General features: G+C 41.7%; 1 protein-coding gene across 2 annotated transcripts in view; it reads left to right on the forward strand.

Annotated features, from left to right (window-relative positions):
- The window catches only part of LOC134337597 (A disintegrin and metalloproteinase with thrombospondin motifs 6-like), a 214,649-nt gene that overhangs the window by 111,159 nt on the left and 84,028 nt on the right, over nt 1-19,462 (forward strand). For both annotated transcript variants that reach the window (XM_063032752.1, XM_063032753.1), the window contains exon 8: nt 15,082-15,125. In XM_063032752.1, coding sequence (XP_062888822.1) covers nt 15,082-15,125 — 44 coding nt within the window. The remainder of the gene's footprint in view (nt 1-15,081; nt 15,126-19,462) is intronic.

A 19,462-nucleotide genomic window follows, 5' to 3' on the forward strand; every position in this document is an offset into this window, starting at 1 on the left:
CCTCCACCTCACAAATGATCTGAAGTTCATCCAGCTCCAGTTCCCTAACTCAGTTTGTCAGGAGCTGCAGCTGGATGCACCTTTTACAGGTATAGTCATCAGGGACAATTGTGCTATCCCTGACTTCCCACATACTGCATACAGAGCATTCAACTGCCCTAACTGCTGCCTCCATTACCTACTCCTAAGTTAATTAAATTAATTAAAGGAACTTACCAGGCCTCACCTCACTGGGAGCAAGCTCATCCTCTGCGCTCCACAGCTCCACAGCTCCACAGCTCCACAGCTCCACAGCTCCACAGCTCCACAGCTCCACAGCTCCACAGCTCCACAGCTCCACAGCTCCACAGCTCCACAGCTCCACAGCTCCACAGCTCCACAGCTCCCCTGAGCCACTCACACTCCAGCCACTTCTCTTCAGTTACCCCTCCTTATATTTGTCCCTGCTAATTATCTCAAGTACTCACTCCCTCTAATCAACACTTTTTTAACCCTTCAGTTGCCCTCCGCACTCCTTTTAAAGCACACTCACCTCAGCTCCTCAGCTGCTTCCCAGCACTCAGCGCTCTCCCGAGCCCCTCGCTCTTCCTCCTGCTGTGACGGTCCCGCGATCACACAGTCGCGGGACCACACCCGGAGCACTGGACACACTATATGACCCTGTCACGTACCTCATGGTGGGTTAAAGAACCAGCAGAGATGGAAAACACTTTGGAGTCCCGTATTGCTATTACTAATGATATTTATTAGTAACTATGCAATACAGTACTATAAATGTAGATATATAAAACAGGTTAGCAATGATTATATATAAGTAAGTGTGGAAATATATGAAATCCAAGCTTCAAGTGTAGGGGTAAATAGATACAGTCTTACGATGATGGGTAAAGTTCAGTTCAGTTTGTGGTATTGAGTTGAGCAGTGATGGAGAGAGAGAGAGGGAGAGATTTGAGTCTTCAGGTGAGCTGACGCCGTCGATCTTCCCGTTGTCCTCCAAAATCCTTTAGAAGTCACTGACTGTGACCACAACAAAGGGGACCATTCTTCTGTGGTGGAACTATAACCCAAGCGAGGGTTGGGCACACAAATATCTCCCCACCGGTCACGCCCTTTTCACACTACAAGAGCCACTGATCGATCCACCTGATCGATCCTCCAAAACCCACTTTTTCTGTGGGCACAGCAAAGCTCATTCAGTGTAGACACGTAGACATGCTGCAGAAAACCCATAATATCATCCAAAGCTGTCTTCGTCTTTCTCTCTCTCTTAAAAAAAATGTCGGTGTTAAATAACACTCTCTCTCTCTCTCTTTCTCTCGCTCTCCCCCTCCCCCTCCCTCTCTCCAAAATCACAGTTCATAGGGGTAATTCAGGACCCCGTCACAACCCCAACAGACTCACAGGTGTAGTGCCCCTCACCTGGAAGACTGTTTAGGCCCAGAACAGTAGCGAGGGAGGAGGTGTAGGGGAAGGTGTAGCACTTGTTCTGCTTGCTAGAATAAGTGCCAGGAGGGAGATCAGTAGGGAGGGACGAAGGAACAAGGGAGTCATGTTGGGAGCGATCCCTGCAGGAAGCAGAAAGTGGAGGGAGGGGCGAGAAAGATGTGCTTGGTGGTGGGATCCTGTTGGAGGCGGCAGAAGTTTTGGAGAATTATTTGCTGGATGCAGAGGCTAGTGGGGTGGTAGGTGAGGACAAGGAACCCTATCCCTGGTAGGGTGGCGGGAGAATAAGGTAAGAGAAGACAGACATTTCATTGAAAGCTTTTTTAGAAATTACGATGCATTCCCTTAACTCAATTACCATTCCATTAATGACCTATCCACACAGACTCAATACTGTAATTGATGTCAAAGGTGCATCTACTAACTACTGACTTGAAGGGGGTGAATACTTATGCAATTAATTATTTTGTGTTTTTTTTTTATTTATAATTCACTTAGTTCACTTTGTAGAGATGTTTTCACTTTGACACAAAAGTCTTTTTCTGTTGATCAGTGTTGTTAAGGCGTATGGTGTGTTGGCATTCATCAACCATGGGATTGAGTTCAAGAGCCTTGAGGTAATGTTACAGACCCACTTGCAGTACTGTTTTCAGTTCTGGTCACCTCACTACAGGAAGGATGTGGATACTATAGAGAGAGTTCACCCCCTTCAAGTCAGTAGTTAGTAGGTGCACCTTTGACAGCAATTACAGCATTGAGTCTGTGTAGATAGGTCTCTATCAGCTTTGCACATCAGGACCCTGCAATTTTACCGCAGAGTTCTTTACAAAACTGCTCAAGCTCTGTCAGATTGCATGGGGATTGTGAGTGAACAGCCCTTTTAAGTCCAGCCTCAAATTGAGCCTGGACTCTGACTTGGCCACTCCAGGGCATTAACTTTGTTGCTTTTAAGCCATTCCTTTGTAGCTTTGGCTTTATGCTTGGGGTCATTATCTTGCTGGAAAACAAATCTTCTCCCAAGTTGCAGTTCTCATGCAGACTGCATCAGGTTTTCTTCCAGGATTTCCCCATATTTTGCTGCATTCATTTTACCCTCTACCTTCACAGGCCTTCCAGGGCCTGCTGCAGTAAAACATCCTCACAACATGATGCAGCCACTACCATACTTCACGATAGGGATGGTGTGTTTCTGATAGCCAAAAAGTTCAAATTTTGTTTCATCAGACCATAAAACCTTCTTCCATCTCCTACATGCCTTCTGACAAACTCTAGCCGAGATTTCATACGAATTTTTTTTCAACAGTGGTTTTCTCATAGCTGCGACTGGTGAAGCACCTGGGCAACAGTTGTTGTATGTGCAGTCTCTTTCCATCTCAGCCACTGAAGCTTGTAGCTCCTCTAGAGTTGTCATGGGTCTTTTTGTGGCCTCTTTCACTAGTCCCCTTCTTGCATGCTCACTAAGTTTTTGAACAGGTTTACAACTGTGCTATATTCTTTCCATTTCTTGATGATTGATTGACTGAACTGTACTCCAAGGGATATTCAGTGACTTGGAAATGTTCTTATATCCATCTCCTGACTTATACTTTTTAATAACCTTTTCAAGGAGTTGCTTGGAGTGTTCTTTTCTCTTAATGGTGTAGTTTTTGCCCGGGTACTGACTCACCAGCAGTTGAACCTTCCAGAAACACATGTATTTTTACTACAATCAATTGCTGCACATGGCTGCACACAGATTGCCAAAACTGATCTCCATTTAACTAATTATGTGACTTTTAAAATCAGTTGGCTGCACCAGTGATGATTTGGTGTGTCATACTAAAGGGGATGAATACTTATGCAATCAATTATTTTGTGTTTTATGTTTGTAATTAATTTAAATCACTTTGTAGAGATCTGTTTTCACTTTGACACAAAAGAGTCTCTTTATTTTTGTTGATCAGTATCAAGAAAGCCTAATTTAATCCATTGTGATTCAATGTTGTAAACAATAAAACATGAAAATTTGTGGTGGCGTTAGTAGGAGAAAGATGAGTACTTTTTATAGGCACTGTATGAGTATTCATTGTCCATATTGCACATCCCTCTCCCTCTGGGTGCTGTCAGTCCTTTTCAAAGTTCAAAGTAAATTTATTAACAAAGTACATACGTGTCACCAGACGCAACCCTGAGATTCAATTTTTTGGAGGCGTTCACAATAAATACAAAGAAGCATTTTTACAAAAGATATGAGATGAATCAGAATCGAGTTTATATCATTTCAACATTTGGATAGGTATATGGATGGTAAGGAGGGGTGGAGGATGTTGTGTATTCAATATTTCAATATTATTTGAATAACTTGTTTATATATCTATTGGTTGATTAAGCATTCTTGTTTATGAGTTATATGAAAAAGTACATTAATTGCATACATCATCACGCTACCATGTGATGCATGTGCATTTTGTAAAATTTAAACTCGAAGTACACTCGTACCTTCAGACTCCCATGAGTTTCTTTGAATTAATTTGATGTTTTGGAAGTTACAAAGCATAACAGAAGGGGTATGGACAAGGTGCAGATTGATGGGGCAGGGGAGGGGAACAGTTTAAATGGTCTGGCATGGACTAGATGGACCGAAGGACCTGTTTCTATGCTGCACTTTTCTATGACTCTATAAGCACTGTAGATTCAATTAAAAAAAACACACAAGATGGACAAACAACCAACATGCAAAAGACAATAAACTGTGCAAATACAAAAAGAAAAAAACAAATAATAAATAAATATCAGGAACATGAGATAGAGTTCTTGAAAGTCAGTCGGTAGGTTGTGGGAACAATTCAATGATGGGGTGTGAAGTTATCCCATCTATTCAAGAGTCTGATAGTTGAAGGGTAATAACTGTTCCTGAACCAGGTGGTGTTAGTCTTGAGGCTCCTAAACCACCTCAGTTTTCCCTTCTGATGTTGGAACTTATTTCAACCTAATGCTAAGTAATGGCATCCGTTAGTCTGCAAGACCATGGATCTGTGTCTGGAAAGTCTTCACTCTCCATGGCACAGGCCTGGGCAAGGTTGTATGGAAGACCAGCAGTTGCCCATGCTGCAAGTCTCCCCTCTCCATGACACCAATGTTGTCCAAGGGAAGGGCATTAGGACCCATACAGCTTGGCACCAATGTCGTCACAGAGCAATGTGTGATTAAGTGCCTTGCTTAAGGACACAACACGTTCCCTCGGCAGGGGCTCAAATTCATGACCTTCAGGTCGCTAGTCCAATGCCTTAACCACTTGGCCACGTGCCCACAACCTAATGCTACATTGTCATTATTGATACATTTAATTATTTTACCAAACAATGTCCTAAAAGACTTTTTAGTTAACATTTAACCTGCCCATAAATTCCCTTTGAGAACAAAATGTATACTTCCTACCTTGCAGATTGTTGGCTGAGATCCTAAGCTACCAGCCACAAGCAAGCTAAGCACAGAATAGCACAAAAAAATTGATCCACGTCTATGAATTCTCTTCATCATAGGCTGTCACAATGTAACATACAAATTATATTTTAAATGTATTCAGTTTTTAATGTCTTCCTACAGTGCTGTAAATAAAATAAGTTTTCTTATTCTGCTGGTTATGTCATTAGAATCAGAATCGGGTTTAAAATCATTGGCATTGTCGCTAAATTTGTTGTTTTGCAGCAGCAATGCATGGCAATACTCAAAAAAGCTATTAATTACAATAATAAATAAATAAATAAATAAATGTGTATGTGCAGAAGGGAAGAAGCTGTTCCTGAAACATTGAATGTTTGCATTCAGGCTCCTGTACCACCTTTTTAATGATAGCAATAAGAAGAGGGCATATCCTGGGTGATGGGGATCCTTCATTTTTGAGGCATCGCATTTTGAAGGTGTCCTCAGTTCTGGGAGGCCAGTGCCTGAGATGGAGCTGGCCGAGTTAACAACTTTCTGCAGCTTTTATTGATCCTATGCAGTGGCCCCTCCATACCAGATGGTGATGCAACCAGTTAGAATGCTCTGCACGGTCCACCTATAGAAATCTGTAAGAGGTTTTGGTGACATACCAAGTCTCCTCAAACTCCTAATGAAATATCTGTAAGACAAAAGAGATGGTCATGGACTTTAGGAAGACCAAGCCTGCACTGCTTCCTGTACCTGATGGTGAGGACGTGGATGTGGTGAGGATCTACAAGTACCTGGGGTGCACCTGGGTGAGACTTGAGTGGAGCACCAACACAGAGGCTGTGTACAAGAAGGGCCAGAGTCACCTCTACTTCCTGAGGAGACTGAGGTCCTTTGGAGTATGCAGGCTCTCCTTAACATGTTCCACCAGTTTGTTGTTGCCAATACAGTTTTCTATGCGGTAGTGTGCTAGGGCAATGGCGTCACCATGGGTGATGCCAACTGGCTCAAAAAAACTGATTGGAGAGGCTGGCCCTGTTATAGGAGTCAAACTGGACACACTGGAGGCTGTGATAGAACAAAAGACCCTATGGAAAATCCTGACAATTCTGGACAATGTTTCTCACCCTCTGCATGCCACCTTGGCTGTACAGAGGAGCACTTTTAGTAATAGACTAAGACAACTACGCTGTTCCAAGGAGCATTATACGAGGCCATTCTTACCCTCGGCCATCAGGCTCTATAATAAGTCAACCTATAGCCGGGGAAATGTTGATGCCCCCCCCCCCCCCGTTAGACTGTTTGAGGTAACTTATCTTTTATTCTTTCTTACTTCTCTTCTGGTATTTGTATATCTGTGCACTAGTAACGCTACTGTAACACTGTGATATAATTTAGGATCAATAAAGTATCTACCTATATAGCTGCTATTGTGCCTTCTTGTAATTGCATCAATATATTGGGCCCAGGATAGATCTCCAGTGATGTTGACACCCCAGAATTGTAATTATTCATTGTCTCTAGTTTAATGAGTAAAGGAAGATGCGGATGAAGGGGCTCTTGTCTACGATGGATATCTTTTTTGAATCCTACTTCCTATTTCTGTTTGTACCCAACACTGTGGCTATCGAGTATTTCCAAGTTGCACTCTGTTTATCATTCTTTGCATCCTGGGCGGTTGTTTACATAATAGGAAGTCTACTATAAAATACTGTTGAGTTAATTTTCTTATTGATTTACCTGTGCTGTTTTTAGCTAGAGTGAAGGAAAAATCAATTAAAAACAACATACTTGTGGACTAAAGTTTGAGAATGCTCATGTAAAATTCTTCTCTGCATTGCAAATAATTTCAAGAGTGAATTTCTCTACTGAGCTCATTCATATAACACACAAGTAATATGCTCTTTCTCTTTATTTTTCAGAAAGTGTTTGTTTATTTTTTACGAATCTTAAAAAAGATGAAGTGTTTTTATTTCCAGTTCCTAAAGTACTGGGACTGCAGAAAGTTATATGACCACAAAAGAACATGACAATCCATCTGATTCACTCCGGTGTCTGAAACTTCCAGGAGTCACGTGGGAATCCTGTGCTTCTATCCCCTCCCCAACCCCGACTGCCATCAGATCTACACCCCTTACAGCTTAACAATTGTGCTGAAGACAAGGGTGACCCTCCTGTACCAATACCTGCTAGTGCTTGTGTCTACACTAAAATCTTTCCAAACCTCCCTCAGTACTAGGATAAAGTTTTCCGCAGTCCTCCCTCTCAATGGAACAAACCAATTTTCTTATTAAAATTTACCACTACTACTTACAATATTTCTTATTTTTTATCATAACCTTATCTCTGTTTGCCCCATTGCTGCTTGTAATTAATCAATGCCAATTTCCTTCTTTGACAGTCCTTTTGTAGACTGTATTCTCTGTGATCTACCATACATAAGTAGACAAATTTAAATTGGATCTCTTCTCCTCCCTAACTTTATTAATATTTGATTCCAAAGTGACCTGTGTAAAATATGACATGATGGTGCTAACCCTGGAATTGTTATTAGGTGGGAATGTATTTTATGTTCTCCTGTCAAAACTGATAAAAGGTGAGCTGAAACATTACCATAATGACATAAATAGCTGCTTATGCTATTTCTTTAGAGCCACTGCTAATACTTTGCCAAATATATGGCAGGTAATTTCGAAAGCCCTGCAGAAATTCCAGGCAAGCAATGTTATTTTTCAGGATTTCAGGAGCACTCAGGTGACTTTTGGGTGTAAGCTCTCTGGCACTTGCACAAGTAATATCTATGAAATCCACAGAATCAGGTGAATCAGTGCACTTTATTAGGGAAATTTTAAATGCACAAAACCAAAAACCACATGCAGATGTTCTGCTGTATTTTTTTATACTGGCTTAAGACTCAAACTGCTCATCTTAAGCTCGTCAGTAAAATGGTCACAGTAACTTCTGTCAAAACTGCAAGAATCCTCTTGTTCAGGAAATTTTGCTTCAGTACACCTAGGTTTGGTCCTGGCCACTTGACCATGGTTTTCGGTCGGGCGCCAAACCCTCGGAGAGATTCGGCGGGGGGCGGGTGCCCGGCGCTCGGCGGGGGCCCATGGTCGAGTGGTTGGCAACTTGGGCCGGCTCCCCAACGGGCTTAGTCTGGTGAGGAGGTTGTGAGGACACCCAGCAGGAGTAAATAAAAAACAAGGCCTGACGAAGGGCGGATGAGCTCCTTGAGCCAATGGCCATCTTCCGTGGAAGAGATTAAAGCCTCACCTCGTATCTACGAATCGTATGCTATGCACCTAGTTAAAAGAGATATGATGAACTTAGGCGCTGCACCATGTGCCTGGACCTGCCCAAGGCCTCTGCCTAAGGAAGGGCCCAGCTCAAAGAAGCGGCTGCGGCTGGAGGCCGATACGGCCTCAGGCTCGAGTTCAGCAGGGGCGGCAGCAGGTGGTGCCAAGGCGGCCAGCGAGAACAAACTGGAGGAGAGGCTGTACTCGGTGCTGTCGCAAGATCAAAGAAGATGGAGGTGCATAGCTGCCAACCCCAGATTCGGGACAGCACCCACTGACTGACTGACACCTAGGCACACTTTTAAAAGTTTTTGATATCAAAAGTTCTGGTCACCTAACTATAGGAAGGATATCAGTAAGATTGAAAGAGTGCAGAGAAGATTTACTAGGATGTTGCCGGGTCTTCAGGAGTTGAGTTACTGGGAAAGATTGAACAGGTTAGGAATTTATTCCTTGGAATGTAGAAGAATGAGGGGAGAGTTGGTAGAGGTTTACAAAATTATGAGAGGAATAGACAGAGTAAATGTGAATAGGCTCTTTCCACTTAGGAGAGATAAATACGAGAGGACATGGCTTTAGGTTGAAAGGGGAAAGGTTTAGGGGGAACTTCACTCAGAGAGTGGTGGGAGTGTGGAACAAGCTGCCATCTGACCTGGTAAATGCGGGCTCACTCTTAAGTTTTAAGAATAAATTGGATAGGTACATGGATGGGAGAGGTCTGGAGGGTTATGGACTGATTGCAAGTCAATGGGACTAGCGGAATAATGTTTCAGCACAGACTAGAAGGGCCGAATGGCCTGCTTTCTGTGCTGTAGTGTTCTATGGTTCTAAGCTTTAGCTAATAATTGGTTGGTGTGTACTAATAGAGCTATGAAATGGTTCAGTACATTTTTAAAGTAAATTTCTGTGATTTGGTTTTATTTATTTAAATTGTATTTGGAGATACAATGCCTTGAAAAAGTATTCAGCCCCCACAACTATTTTCACACTTTACCATCTCGTTTTCTAAATTTAAATATACTGAAGTAGGATTTTTTGAGCTAATCTGCAAAACATTGTGCATCATGTCAAATCAAAAGCAAAATTCCAAACCTGTCACCAATTTACTAAAAATTAAAAACCAAAATTGTGAGGCTGAAAAAGGATTCAGTCCCTTTGTAATTTTGCTAACTTTCCTCGGGTGCAATGCCATAAATTACCTTACCAAATCAATCATTTTGTTGATGTAGAAAATTGGAGGATCACCTGTTCTCAATGAAGGTCCAATGGTATGGTAGATTTTCAACAAACCAAACCTAAATGAAGACAAAAGAGCATTCGAGGCAAGTCCGGAAAATGATAATAGAAAAGCACAAATCTGGGGAAGGGCACAAGACCATCACAAAGGCACTGAACATACCTTGGAGCTCAGTGCAGTCCAACATGCAAAAGTAAAAAAATTATGAAACTGCAGTCACACTGCCCAGATCAGGCCTCCCCTCTAATCTTAGTTGCTGGAAGAGAATGGCATTTGTACGAGAGGCTACTTTGATGCCAACAGTCACTCTGAATGAGCTGCAAAAGTCAGTGGCTGCAACTGGAGGTGAAGTTATTGGCTCTACAAACTTTTAAGGCTGTGCACAAAACGGGTATTTATTTATGAAAGAGTGGTAAGGAAGAAACCCTGGCCAAGAGAAAACATATCCCTGTCCATAAAAATACTTTGCAGAAGATGCTATAAAGATGTGGAAGAAAGTCCTGTGGTCAGGTGAGACTAAAATTGAACTTTTTGGCCTCAACACTAAGTGGTATATGTGGCTTAACTCTAACACCACGCATCAGCCAGGTAACACCATCTCTAGTATAAAGTATTCTGGAGGTATCGTGCAATTGGGATTTTTTCAACCGCAGGAATTGGAGATCTGGTCAGGATTGATGGATACTGCTAAATACAAACATATCCTGGATCAAAAAAAACCTGCTAGCTTCTGCCAGAAAGTTTAAACTGTGGAGGAAGTTTGTCTTTCAGCAGGATAATGACCCAAAGTACACTGCCAGAGCAACCATGCAATGGCTTCAAATGAAGAAAACTGATGTCCTTGAGTGGCCCAGTTGGAGTCCTGACCTTAACCCAATCGAATATCTCTGGCAAGACCTCACGATTGCTCTCTACCGCCACTTCCCAACTAACCTGGCACATCTTGAGCAATTTTGCATGGAAGTATGGGCAAATCTTGCTCCATCACATTGTGCAAAACTATTAGAGAATAATGTATCCAAAAAGACTACTAGTTGTAAAAGCTGCAAAAGGTGTCTTGAGCCAAAGGGGATGAATACTTTTGAACTGCTAACATTTCCATTTTTAAATTTTAGTTTTTCATGCCTTACAATTTTCTGTCCTTTGAGCTCTACTGTGAAAAAAGGAGCATGTGATTCACAAATAAAAATTCTCAGTTAAATTGATCAAAATCTCTGGTTGTAATACTCAAGTTGAACAAAGGGTTGGAAGCTGAATACTTTTACAAGGCACTGTACAGCACGGAATAGGCCTTTCAAGCCCTGCCACCCAGCAACACACCAATTTACTCCTAGCCTAATCACGGGACAGTTTACAGTAACCATTTAACCTACTAACTGACACATCTTTGGACTGTGGGAGAAAATCAAAGCACCTGGAGGAAACCCACATGCACATGGGAAGGAACATACAAACTGGCTTACAGAATACACTGGAATTGAACTCCAAACTCTGACACAGCGAGCTCTAATAGTGTCACACAACCACTATGCTACTATGGCGCCTCCTACAGGCTGTGGGTTTTGCAAGCAAGGTCAGTCCAAATTGCTCTTCAACCACCATATGGCCACAGTGCTTTTGTGAGAGGAGCTCCTAAATTTAGGCCCAGTGACAATGAAAGAATGGCAAGTGGTAATGAAAGTCCAGGTTGTGCATGACTTAGAGTAATGATGGTCACTTGCACCTGCTGTCCTTCTCCTTGGTGGTAGAGGTCATGGGAAAGATGGTGCTGGTGGCTAAAGAAAATATCTGCAATACATTTTGTATCTCATATACACTTGCCCCAGTGGAAGGAGTAATTGGTAATGATGGTGGATGAGATCCTAATCCAGCTGTTTTGCTCTTGATGGCATCAAGTTCCTTGAATATTGTTTGGGGCTGCAGTCACCCAGCGAAGTAGGTAGGTATTTCCATCACATCTGACGTTCCTTGTAGATGGGAATACTTTTGGGTGTCAGGAAGTAATTGTCACATGATCACCAAGTCTCTGATCCACTCTTGTAGATTGAATATGTTATGCAACTACTCCAATTAGCCAAATAAAATTCTGGCTCATTCCCCTATCCTCTCCCTCACCCAATACTTACAGGGATGTTCATGTCAATGCTATAGAATTTCGCAGGTGGGTGTGGATCGATTGACTCTCTCTTGTTCAAGACGACAATCGTCTGACATTTGTATAGCATAGGTATTACTTGCCACACAGCAACCCCTGCTTGAATGCAGGCATGGACTGCATCCCTTGTTAAGGTTGCAAATGAAATTGAACATTATATAAACATTTCCATTTCTGACCAGTTGGACAGAATGAAGGCCATTGATGAAGTAACTGAAGATGCTGAAGCCATGTGACATCATTCTTAGAAGCTTCTTCAGCAATGCCTAGCATCTAAGAACTTACCCCCAACAACCAGAAGTAACACTTAGATCGATAGAGTGTTTCCCTCTTGATGCTCACCTGCTTCAAAGGGCATCAATTATACCAGTGCCCACGAAGAGCAGGTGAGCTGCCTCAACAACTAATACCCAGTGGCACTCACATCTGCTGTGATGAAGTACTTTGAGAGGTTGGTCATGGCCAGAATTAATTCCTGCCTGAGCAAGGACCTAGACCTGCTTCAATTAACAGCAGATGCAATCTTACTGACTCTCCACTTGACCTTGGACCACACAGACAACAGCAATACCTATATCAGACTGCTGTTTATTGATTACAGCTCAGCGTTCAACGCAAAGATATCCTCAACAAGCTTTGAAACCTGGTGGTCTTCTATACCTCCCTCTGCAACTGGATTCTTCTCAAGAGACTACAATCAGTGCGGATTGGAAATAACATCTCCTCAACACCTACTTAGCCCTCTGCTCTACTCTCTCTATACTCATGATTGTGTGGCTAGGTACAGCTCAAATGCCATCTATAAATTCACCGATGCCACCACTGTTGTCAGCAGAATCTCAGATGGTGAGCTGGTGTAAGATAGATTGGCTGGTTGAGTGGTGTTACAACAACAATCTTGCACTCAATGTCAGTAAGACCAAAGAGGGAAAAGTCAGGAGAACATGCACCAGTCCTCATCGAGAGGTCAGCATATTGAAGCAATCATGAAGAAGGCACACCAGCAGCTATACTTAATTAGGACTTTGAGGAGATTTGTCACCAAAGACTCTAGCAAATTTCCACAGTTCTTTTGGGGAGAGGAGAGGAATTTTGTTTTTTTGTTTTTATGGACAATGGGTGGTTGGGTGTGGGAAAGGGGTCAAGCAGTCCTGGGATCAATCAGCAGGTCGAGTCGTCCCAATGCAGGGTTTCAAACCAAAGTGTTGAAAAGTCCTTGTGCTGCTTGACCCGCTGAGTTCCTCCAGAAAATTAGTGCTTTGTTTTACCAGAGTTCCTTGACCTTGTTTGCTAATGTGCCACATTGATGTTAAGGGCAGTGATTCTCACCTCACCTCTAGAATTCATTTCTTTGGTTTGTTTTTGGATGAAAATTTTAATGAAGGTTAGGGCCACATAGTCCCGGTAAAACAAAAAGTGAGCATTGGCAAACAAGTCATTGCTAAGTAATAAACAAGAGATTTTGCAGAAGCTGGAAATCTTGAGCATCATATACAAAATGCTGGAGGAACTCAGCAGGTCAGACAGCATCTATGGAGGGAAATAAATAGTCAAAGTTTCAGGCCAAGGAAGACCCTTCATCAAGGCTGTTTATCCCTCTCCATTGATACTCCCTGACTTGCTGAGTTCCTCCAGTATTTTCTGTGCAATTGCTAAGTAATGCAGGATAGTATTAATGATAGCATCTCCAACACTGCTAAGCATTGAAGCAAGTGTATGGAGTAATTAGCTTGGATTTGTTGTGCTTTTTGTAGACTGGACATGCCTAGGCAATTTTCCACACTATTGGTCAGATGCCAACACTGTAACTACATTGGAACAGTTTGGCTTAATACGTGCCTAGACCTGGATGCTGTCTAGCTCTGGAGCGTGTGTCTTCAATGCTACAGCCAGGTTTTGTTTGGCCCCAGAGTCATTGCTTGTGTCTGCTGCTCTCAGCTGTTTCTTGATATTATGTGAAGTGAATCAAACTGGCTGACAACTAGTTTCAATGATTGTGGGGATCACAGAACAAGGCCAAGATACATTCGTCAACACTTTTGGCTGAACTTATTTGCAAATGTTTCATCCTGCTCTGTCGGACTCACATTGCTGGACCCTGGAATGTTCTTGGAATATTCTTCTCCTGTTTGCTGTTTAACTGTACACCACCCATCACAACTGACATGATTGTGGAGCTTAGATCTGATCGTTGAGCTGTGCAAGTTCCTTATATTTGTCCAACCAATGCATGCTTTTTTTTTGCAAGTTGTTTTTCAAAGCTGGCATGTGGTCATTTTAAAACTGACAACTTTTCCCAATAAATCTATTTTCAGCTGCCCTTGAGAAAGTGGTGGTGAGCTGCCTTCTTGAACCACTGCAGTCCTTGAGGTGTGAATATACCCACAGTTCTATTAGGGAGGGAGGTCTATATTTTGACTAAGTAATGTTGAAGGAACAGCAATATGTTTCTAAGTCAGGATTATATGTGACATTCATCATATTGGTGCCCCTCATGCTTTTCTACATCTCAGTAAAGCCATCCTTCAGTCTCCTATGCTGAAAGGAATGAAGTCCTAGCAAGCCCAACCTCTCCCTTTAATCCAGACCCTCAAGGCTTGGCAACTTTCTCATACATCTTCATCGCAATGGTTAAGGTCACAGTTTTGTGAAGATTCAGACAACAATGCACAGGAAATGTTGAAATTTTATTATCGTTGTTGCTCAGAGTCTTGTACTGCAGTCTTTCTGCTAGGAAAGCTGATTCTATGTACCTCAATCTATCTTTTAGCATCAATTAACACAGATTTCCAGGTTGTAAACTTCCTCGTGTCCATTCTGGTCGGTAATCCCATTTCAATCTGCAATACAAATTTACTGACTCTTGGCTTGCTAGATGTGGAACTCATCACTAAATCCAGGCCAGCACCACTTAAGATAACAGAAAGGTTATATTAAGAGGAATAGATAGAGTGGATAGCCAGCGCCTCTTCCCCAGGGCACCACTGCTCAATACAAGGGGCATGGCTTTAAGGTAAGGGGTGAGAAGTTCAGGGGAGAGTGGTTGGTGCGTGGAATACACTGCCTGAGTCAGTGGTGGAGGCAGATACACTAGTGAAGTTTAAGAGACTACTAGACAGGTATATGGAGGAATTTAAGGTGGGGAGGGGTTATATGGGAGGCATGGTTTGAGGCATGGGAGGCACAACAATGTGGGCCGAAGGGCCTGTACTGTGCCGTACTATTCTATGTTCTATGTTAAAGGTCCTTTATGAAACCACCACCTTTTATCATTGGCCTTTCAAAAACATCAAAAAGATTGCAAATAATTGCTGAACAACACTTTATTTTCCCTTTCCTTCTGATAAATACTCCTAACATCTTGATTGTGGGTAATGCATAAACCCAACAATATTTTAAACTCCACTAACTTCCTCTGCACCTGAGATCCTTAATGAGTCAGATGGGGAGATCCCTTATTGATGGATAAAGTGTGCACTAGATTTTCAGAATCACTATCTTTTATAAATCAAATATATCCATTGTTCTTTCTATAGGTATGATATTTGCATCTATAAGAACAAACCCTGTGGAACTCTAGGTAAGATCTTATCATTTTTAACAGCCTTATATGATTCAGTATAATTGTTTTATAATCTTGGTACTTTTCCCTAAAGTAAGTAGTGTTCTGTAAGAATGCTATGTAAAAACTGTAAGAGATGTTCCTAGGAACTTCTCAACATTAATAACATTTAAGCTAAATTAATGTTAAATGGTAGAGATTAGTGAAGAATTTTTTTTCATTTGCAAAATCTTGGAAAACTAATGCACACCTCACATATCCAGACTCCAGGGTCTTCCTTCAACTTGGTAATTGTGGCCAAAAATATCATGCAAATCCAGATCCAGCCCTTGACACTTACGGGTGAAAACATGAATAAAAGGATTCAAAACAAATGTGATAGACAATTATTTAAATTTTTAATCTTGTTATTTTTTTCAAATTTGTGCCTGTTTCGCTTGGGATAGAAACATTGGGCCTGTTTTCAGTTCAAACTCCAATTTGAACTATGCACATTATTATTTAAAAAGCTTCAGTTCCTCTGCAGATTTGGATGAGGAAGTGAGACATGGTGAATTGTGGATCTCTCTCTAAGCTATCAGTGAATCTTAGCTCTCACCCACTGTCTTCGTGAAAGTACATTCCATGCATAACCTACGATTTTCTGATTACCTGATCAATCACACATTTATCTCATCATGTGTGATTTTCATGGTTATCTCATTCATCAAAAACTTGGTCACAAAATGTTAAGTGTAACAATTAAGTATAAGTGTTTTTAGACCATAAAACATAGGAGCAGAATTAGGCCATTCAGCCCATTAAGTCTTCTCCGCCATTCCATCATGGCTGATTTACTATCCCTCTCAACCCCAATCCCCTGCCTTCTCCCTGACTAATGAAGAAGCTATTAACCTCCGCTTTGATTATATTCAGTGACTTGGCCTCCACAGCCATCCATAGCAATGAATTCCACAGATTCACTACCTTCTGACTAAAGATATTCCTCCTCATCTCTCAAACAAGACAAAATCTGCAGATACTGGAAATCCGAGCAACACACACAAAATGCTAGAAGAACTCAGCAGGCCAGGCAGCACCTATGGAAAAAAATACGGTTGATATTTCGGTCCAAAACCCTTTGGCAGGACTGGAGAAAAGAAGCTGAGGAGTAGATTTAAATAGTGGGGAGAGGGGAGAGAGAAACACCAAGTGATAGGTGAAACTGGAGGAGGAGGGATGAAGTAAAGAGCTAAGAAGTTGATTGGTGAAAGAGATAGAAGGTCATGGAAGAAAAATGGGGGAGGAGCACCAGAGGGAGCCAATGGTGAGTAAGGAGATAAGGTGAGAGAGGGAAAAAGCGATGGGAAATGGTGAAGGGGGGGTGGGGGTCATTATCCGAAGTTTGAGAAATTGATGGTCATGCCAAACTTCCTCAAGCTCTCATTAGTCCCCCACCACCACCACCACCACCAACCCCCCCCCCCACCATTTCCCTGGGACAGGTGGATTGGAGCAGTTGTTGGGGTTGAAAACAATATCTCATAGGTGGGATGTGTTTAAGATCAAGACAGTAAGAGTTTGGAATCAGCATGTTCCTGTAAGGGTGAGAGGCAAAGATGGTAAGTTTGGGGAACCCTGGTTAATGATGGATGTTAAAAGATTTCGGGGAAACGAAGGAGGTGGATGTCAGGTATAAAAATTGTTCGCAATGAGTCACCTTGGGTTTATGTGAACCACAGAAAAAAATGTAAGAAATAAATTACAGAGGCAAAATCCATAAAATGACTGGCAAATGCATTTAAGAAAATCCTAAAACCTTTTATATGTATCTTGGAAGCAAGATGGGTGACTAAGGGAAGGACTAGCTCCTTTCAGGCATCAGGGATATGATCTACAGGTGGTGACATGGCATATGTGTGAAATCCTAAACAAGTACTTCTCATCAGTATTCATCAGGGAGAGGATGTTGAAACTGGTACACTAATATTCTAGACAGCCTCTAAACCACAAAGTACTAAAAATACTGGAGGACAGGGGGGATGGATAAATCCAGAGGGCCATATGGGGTCTATCCCTGGACGCAAAGGAAAGCAAGGGAGAAGATTGTTGGGGCTCTGGTGATGGGATCTTTACATCTTCATTAGTCATGGATAAGGTATGAGAAGACTGGGAGGTAATCAATGTTGTGTCTTTGCTCAAAAAGGGCAGGAGGAATGTGCCTGAAAACTACAGGCTGGTGAGGTTGTAGAAGAGAAGTTGTTGGAGAAGATTTTGAGGGACAGGGTTTATGTTCACTTAGAAAGCCAGGGACTGATGAGGTGCAGACAGAAAGGTATTGTACGGGGGACACCATGCCTCACAAATTTGATTGAATTTTCGAGGATATACGCAAACACGAAGAAATCTGCAGATGCTGGAATTTCAAGCAACACACATAAAAGTTGCTGGTGAACGCAGCAGGCCAGGCAGCATCTCTAGGAAGAGGTACAGTTGACATTTCGGGCCGAGACCCTTCGTCAGGATATAATCAAGATTGATGAAGTCAGGGTGGTAGTGTGGTGAATATCTGTCACAAACTGCTTGAGGACATGGAGTTACAACATTTAAAGGACATTTGGACAGCTGTTCAAAATTCAAGATTGCCTAATGCCATTTCCTGAACACAAGTGTAGAGGAGAACAAAATAATTGTTACTCTGAATCCGATGGAGCACAAAAAAGCACAATAAGATAAAGAATACAATGATAAAAAATGCAATAAATATAAATACGTAAGATAGCTTTACATACATAAATCGATTGTATGTCCATAAAGTGATCCTAGGCACAGGAGTGTCTGTACATAAGGTGACTGACAGGAAATGATGAAGTAGTGGTGGTTGGGGGTGTGGAGGGGTGGGTTAGTGGGTGGAGAAGTTGCTCAGCTTACTGCTTGGGGAAAGTAACAGTTTTTGAGTTTTGAGAGACGCAGGGGATGCTGGAATCTGAAGCAACACATAAAGCATTGGAAGATTTCAACAGGTCGGGCAGCATCTATGGAGGAAAATGGGCACTCAACATTTCAGGTTGAAGTCCTTTATCTCTGAAAGCGAGGAGATATCCTGTTTAAACAGTGGCAGGAAGAGGTAGAGCAAGAGCTGGCAAGTAAAAGTGGGAGAAAGTTGGTAGTGAGATGAGGGAGACGGGAGAGTGGGAAAGATGATAAGATCTGGGAGGTGAAAGGTGGAAGTGACAGGTACTCCAACAGAAAAGGAGTAGAGGGAGACTAGTACAATGTGGACAAATAAAAATAATGTAAATGGGTATCACAGTCAGCAAGGATAATATGGAATTTATTGCCGTGGACGGCTGCAGAGGTTAAGTCATTGGGTGTATTTAAAGTGGAGGTTGATAGGTTCTTGATTAGTATGAGTGTTGAAGGTTGCAGGGAGAAGGCAGGGGAATGAGATTGAGAGGGATAATAAATTAGCAATGATGGAATAGCGGAGAAGACTCCATAAGCTGAATGGTCTTTTATCTACGCTGTATTTTTCTATTTTTATCTGATTTAAGAATGAATTCACCCCTTTGCTCACCCCTTCTAATTGATGGTTAATGAAGGGGAATTGTTTGTTCAGTGTTCACCAAGTTCACAGCTGCTCTGTTATCCTTACCTCACCATTGTAAAATTTTAAGCATTGTAATGTTATGGACAAATGATTTTAAAATACAAACACGCACAAACAAATCTAATTATCAAAGCATGCCGCAGGAAGTCTCATTCTAGCAAATTCTGACGTCTTTTAATGAGCTGCCAGTGTAGGGAAAATATACTGAATTTTTTCCTGAAAATGATTTGGAAGAATTAATTTTGTATTTATTGTATTGATTTATCATTTTATTAAAAAGTTTGTGATCATTAGAATTACTAATTTGCCTATCAGCAAGTCATTTTATGGTGATTTGCATTTATTTTCAATGAATTGGGGCACAGTCTTGTGAGTATGGAAACGTACAAGTGAAATATAACAAAGAATAACATCTTAAGTATCCTGGGTGCTTAACAATGAGATTCTCCTTGGCAGTGCTCTTAGCATGTTAGAGGAAATGCTGTTTTTAAACCGTAGCTTCATTATGCCACAGTGCATAAAACAATGCAGGCACTTCAGCCCACGATGTGTGCTAACCCTTTAACCTAATACAAGATCAATCTAACTCCTCCCTTCCCATACCCCTCCATCATCCACGTGCCTACCTAAGAGTCTTTTAAATGTCGTCCATGTGGCAGACAGTGTATTGAGTAAAGAATATGATTTAATATAATTAATTGCTGGCATTGTACCATTCTTCCTCTGTCACTCTAAAATAATAAGCAATAATATTTTACATATATGT

Source organism: Mobula hypostoma, chromosome 24 (assembly GCF_963921235.1).
Source record: "Mobula hypostoma chromosome 24, sMobHyp1.1, whole genome shotgun sequence".
Classification (NCBI taxonomy): domain Eukaryota; kingdom Metazoa; phylum Chordata; class Chondrichthyes; order Myliobatiformes; family Myliobatidae; genus Mobula; species Mobula hypostoma.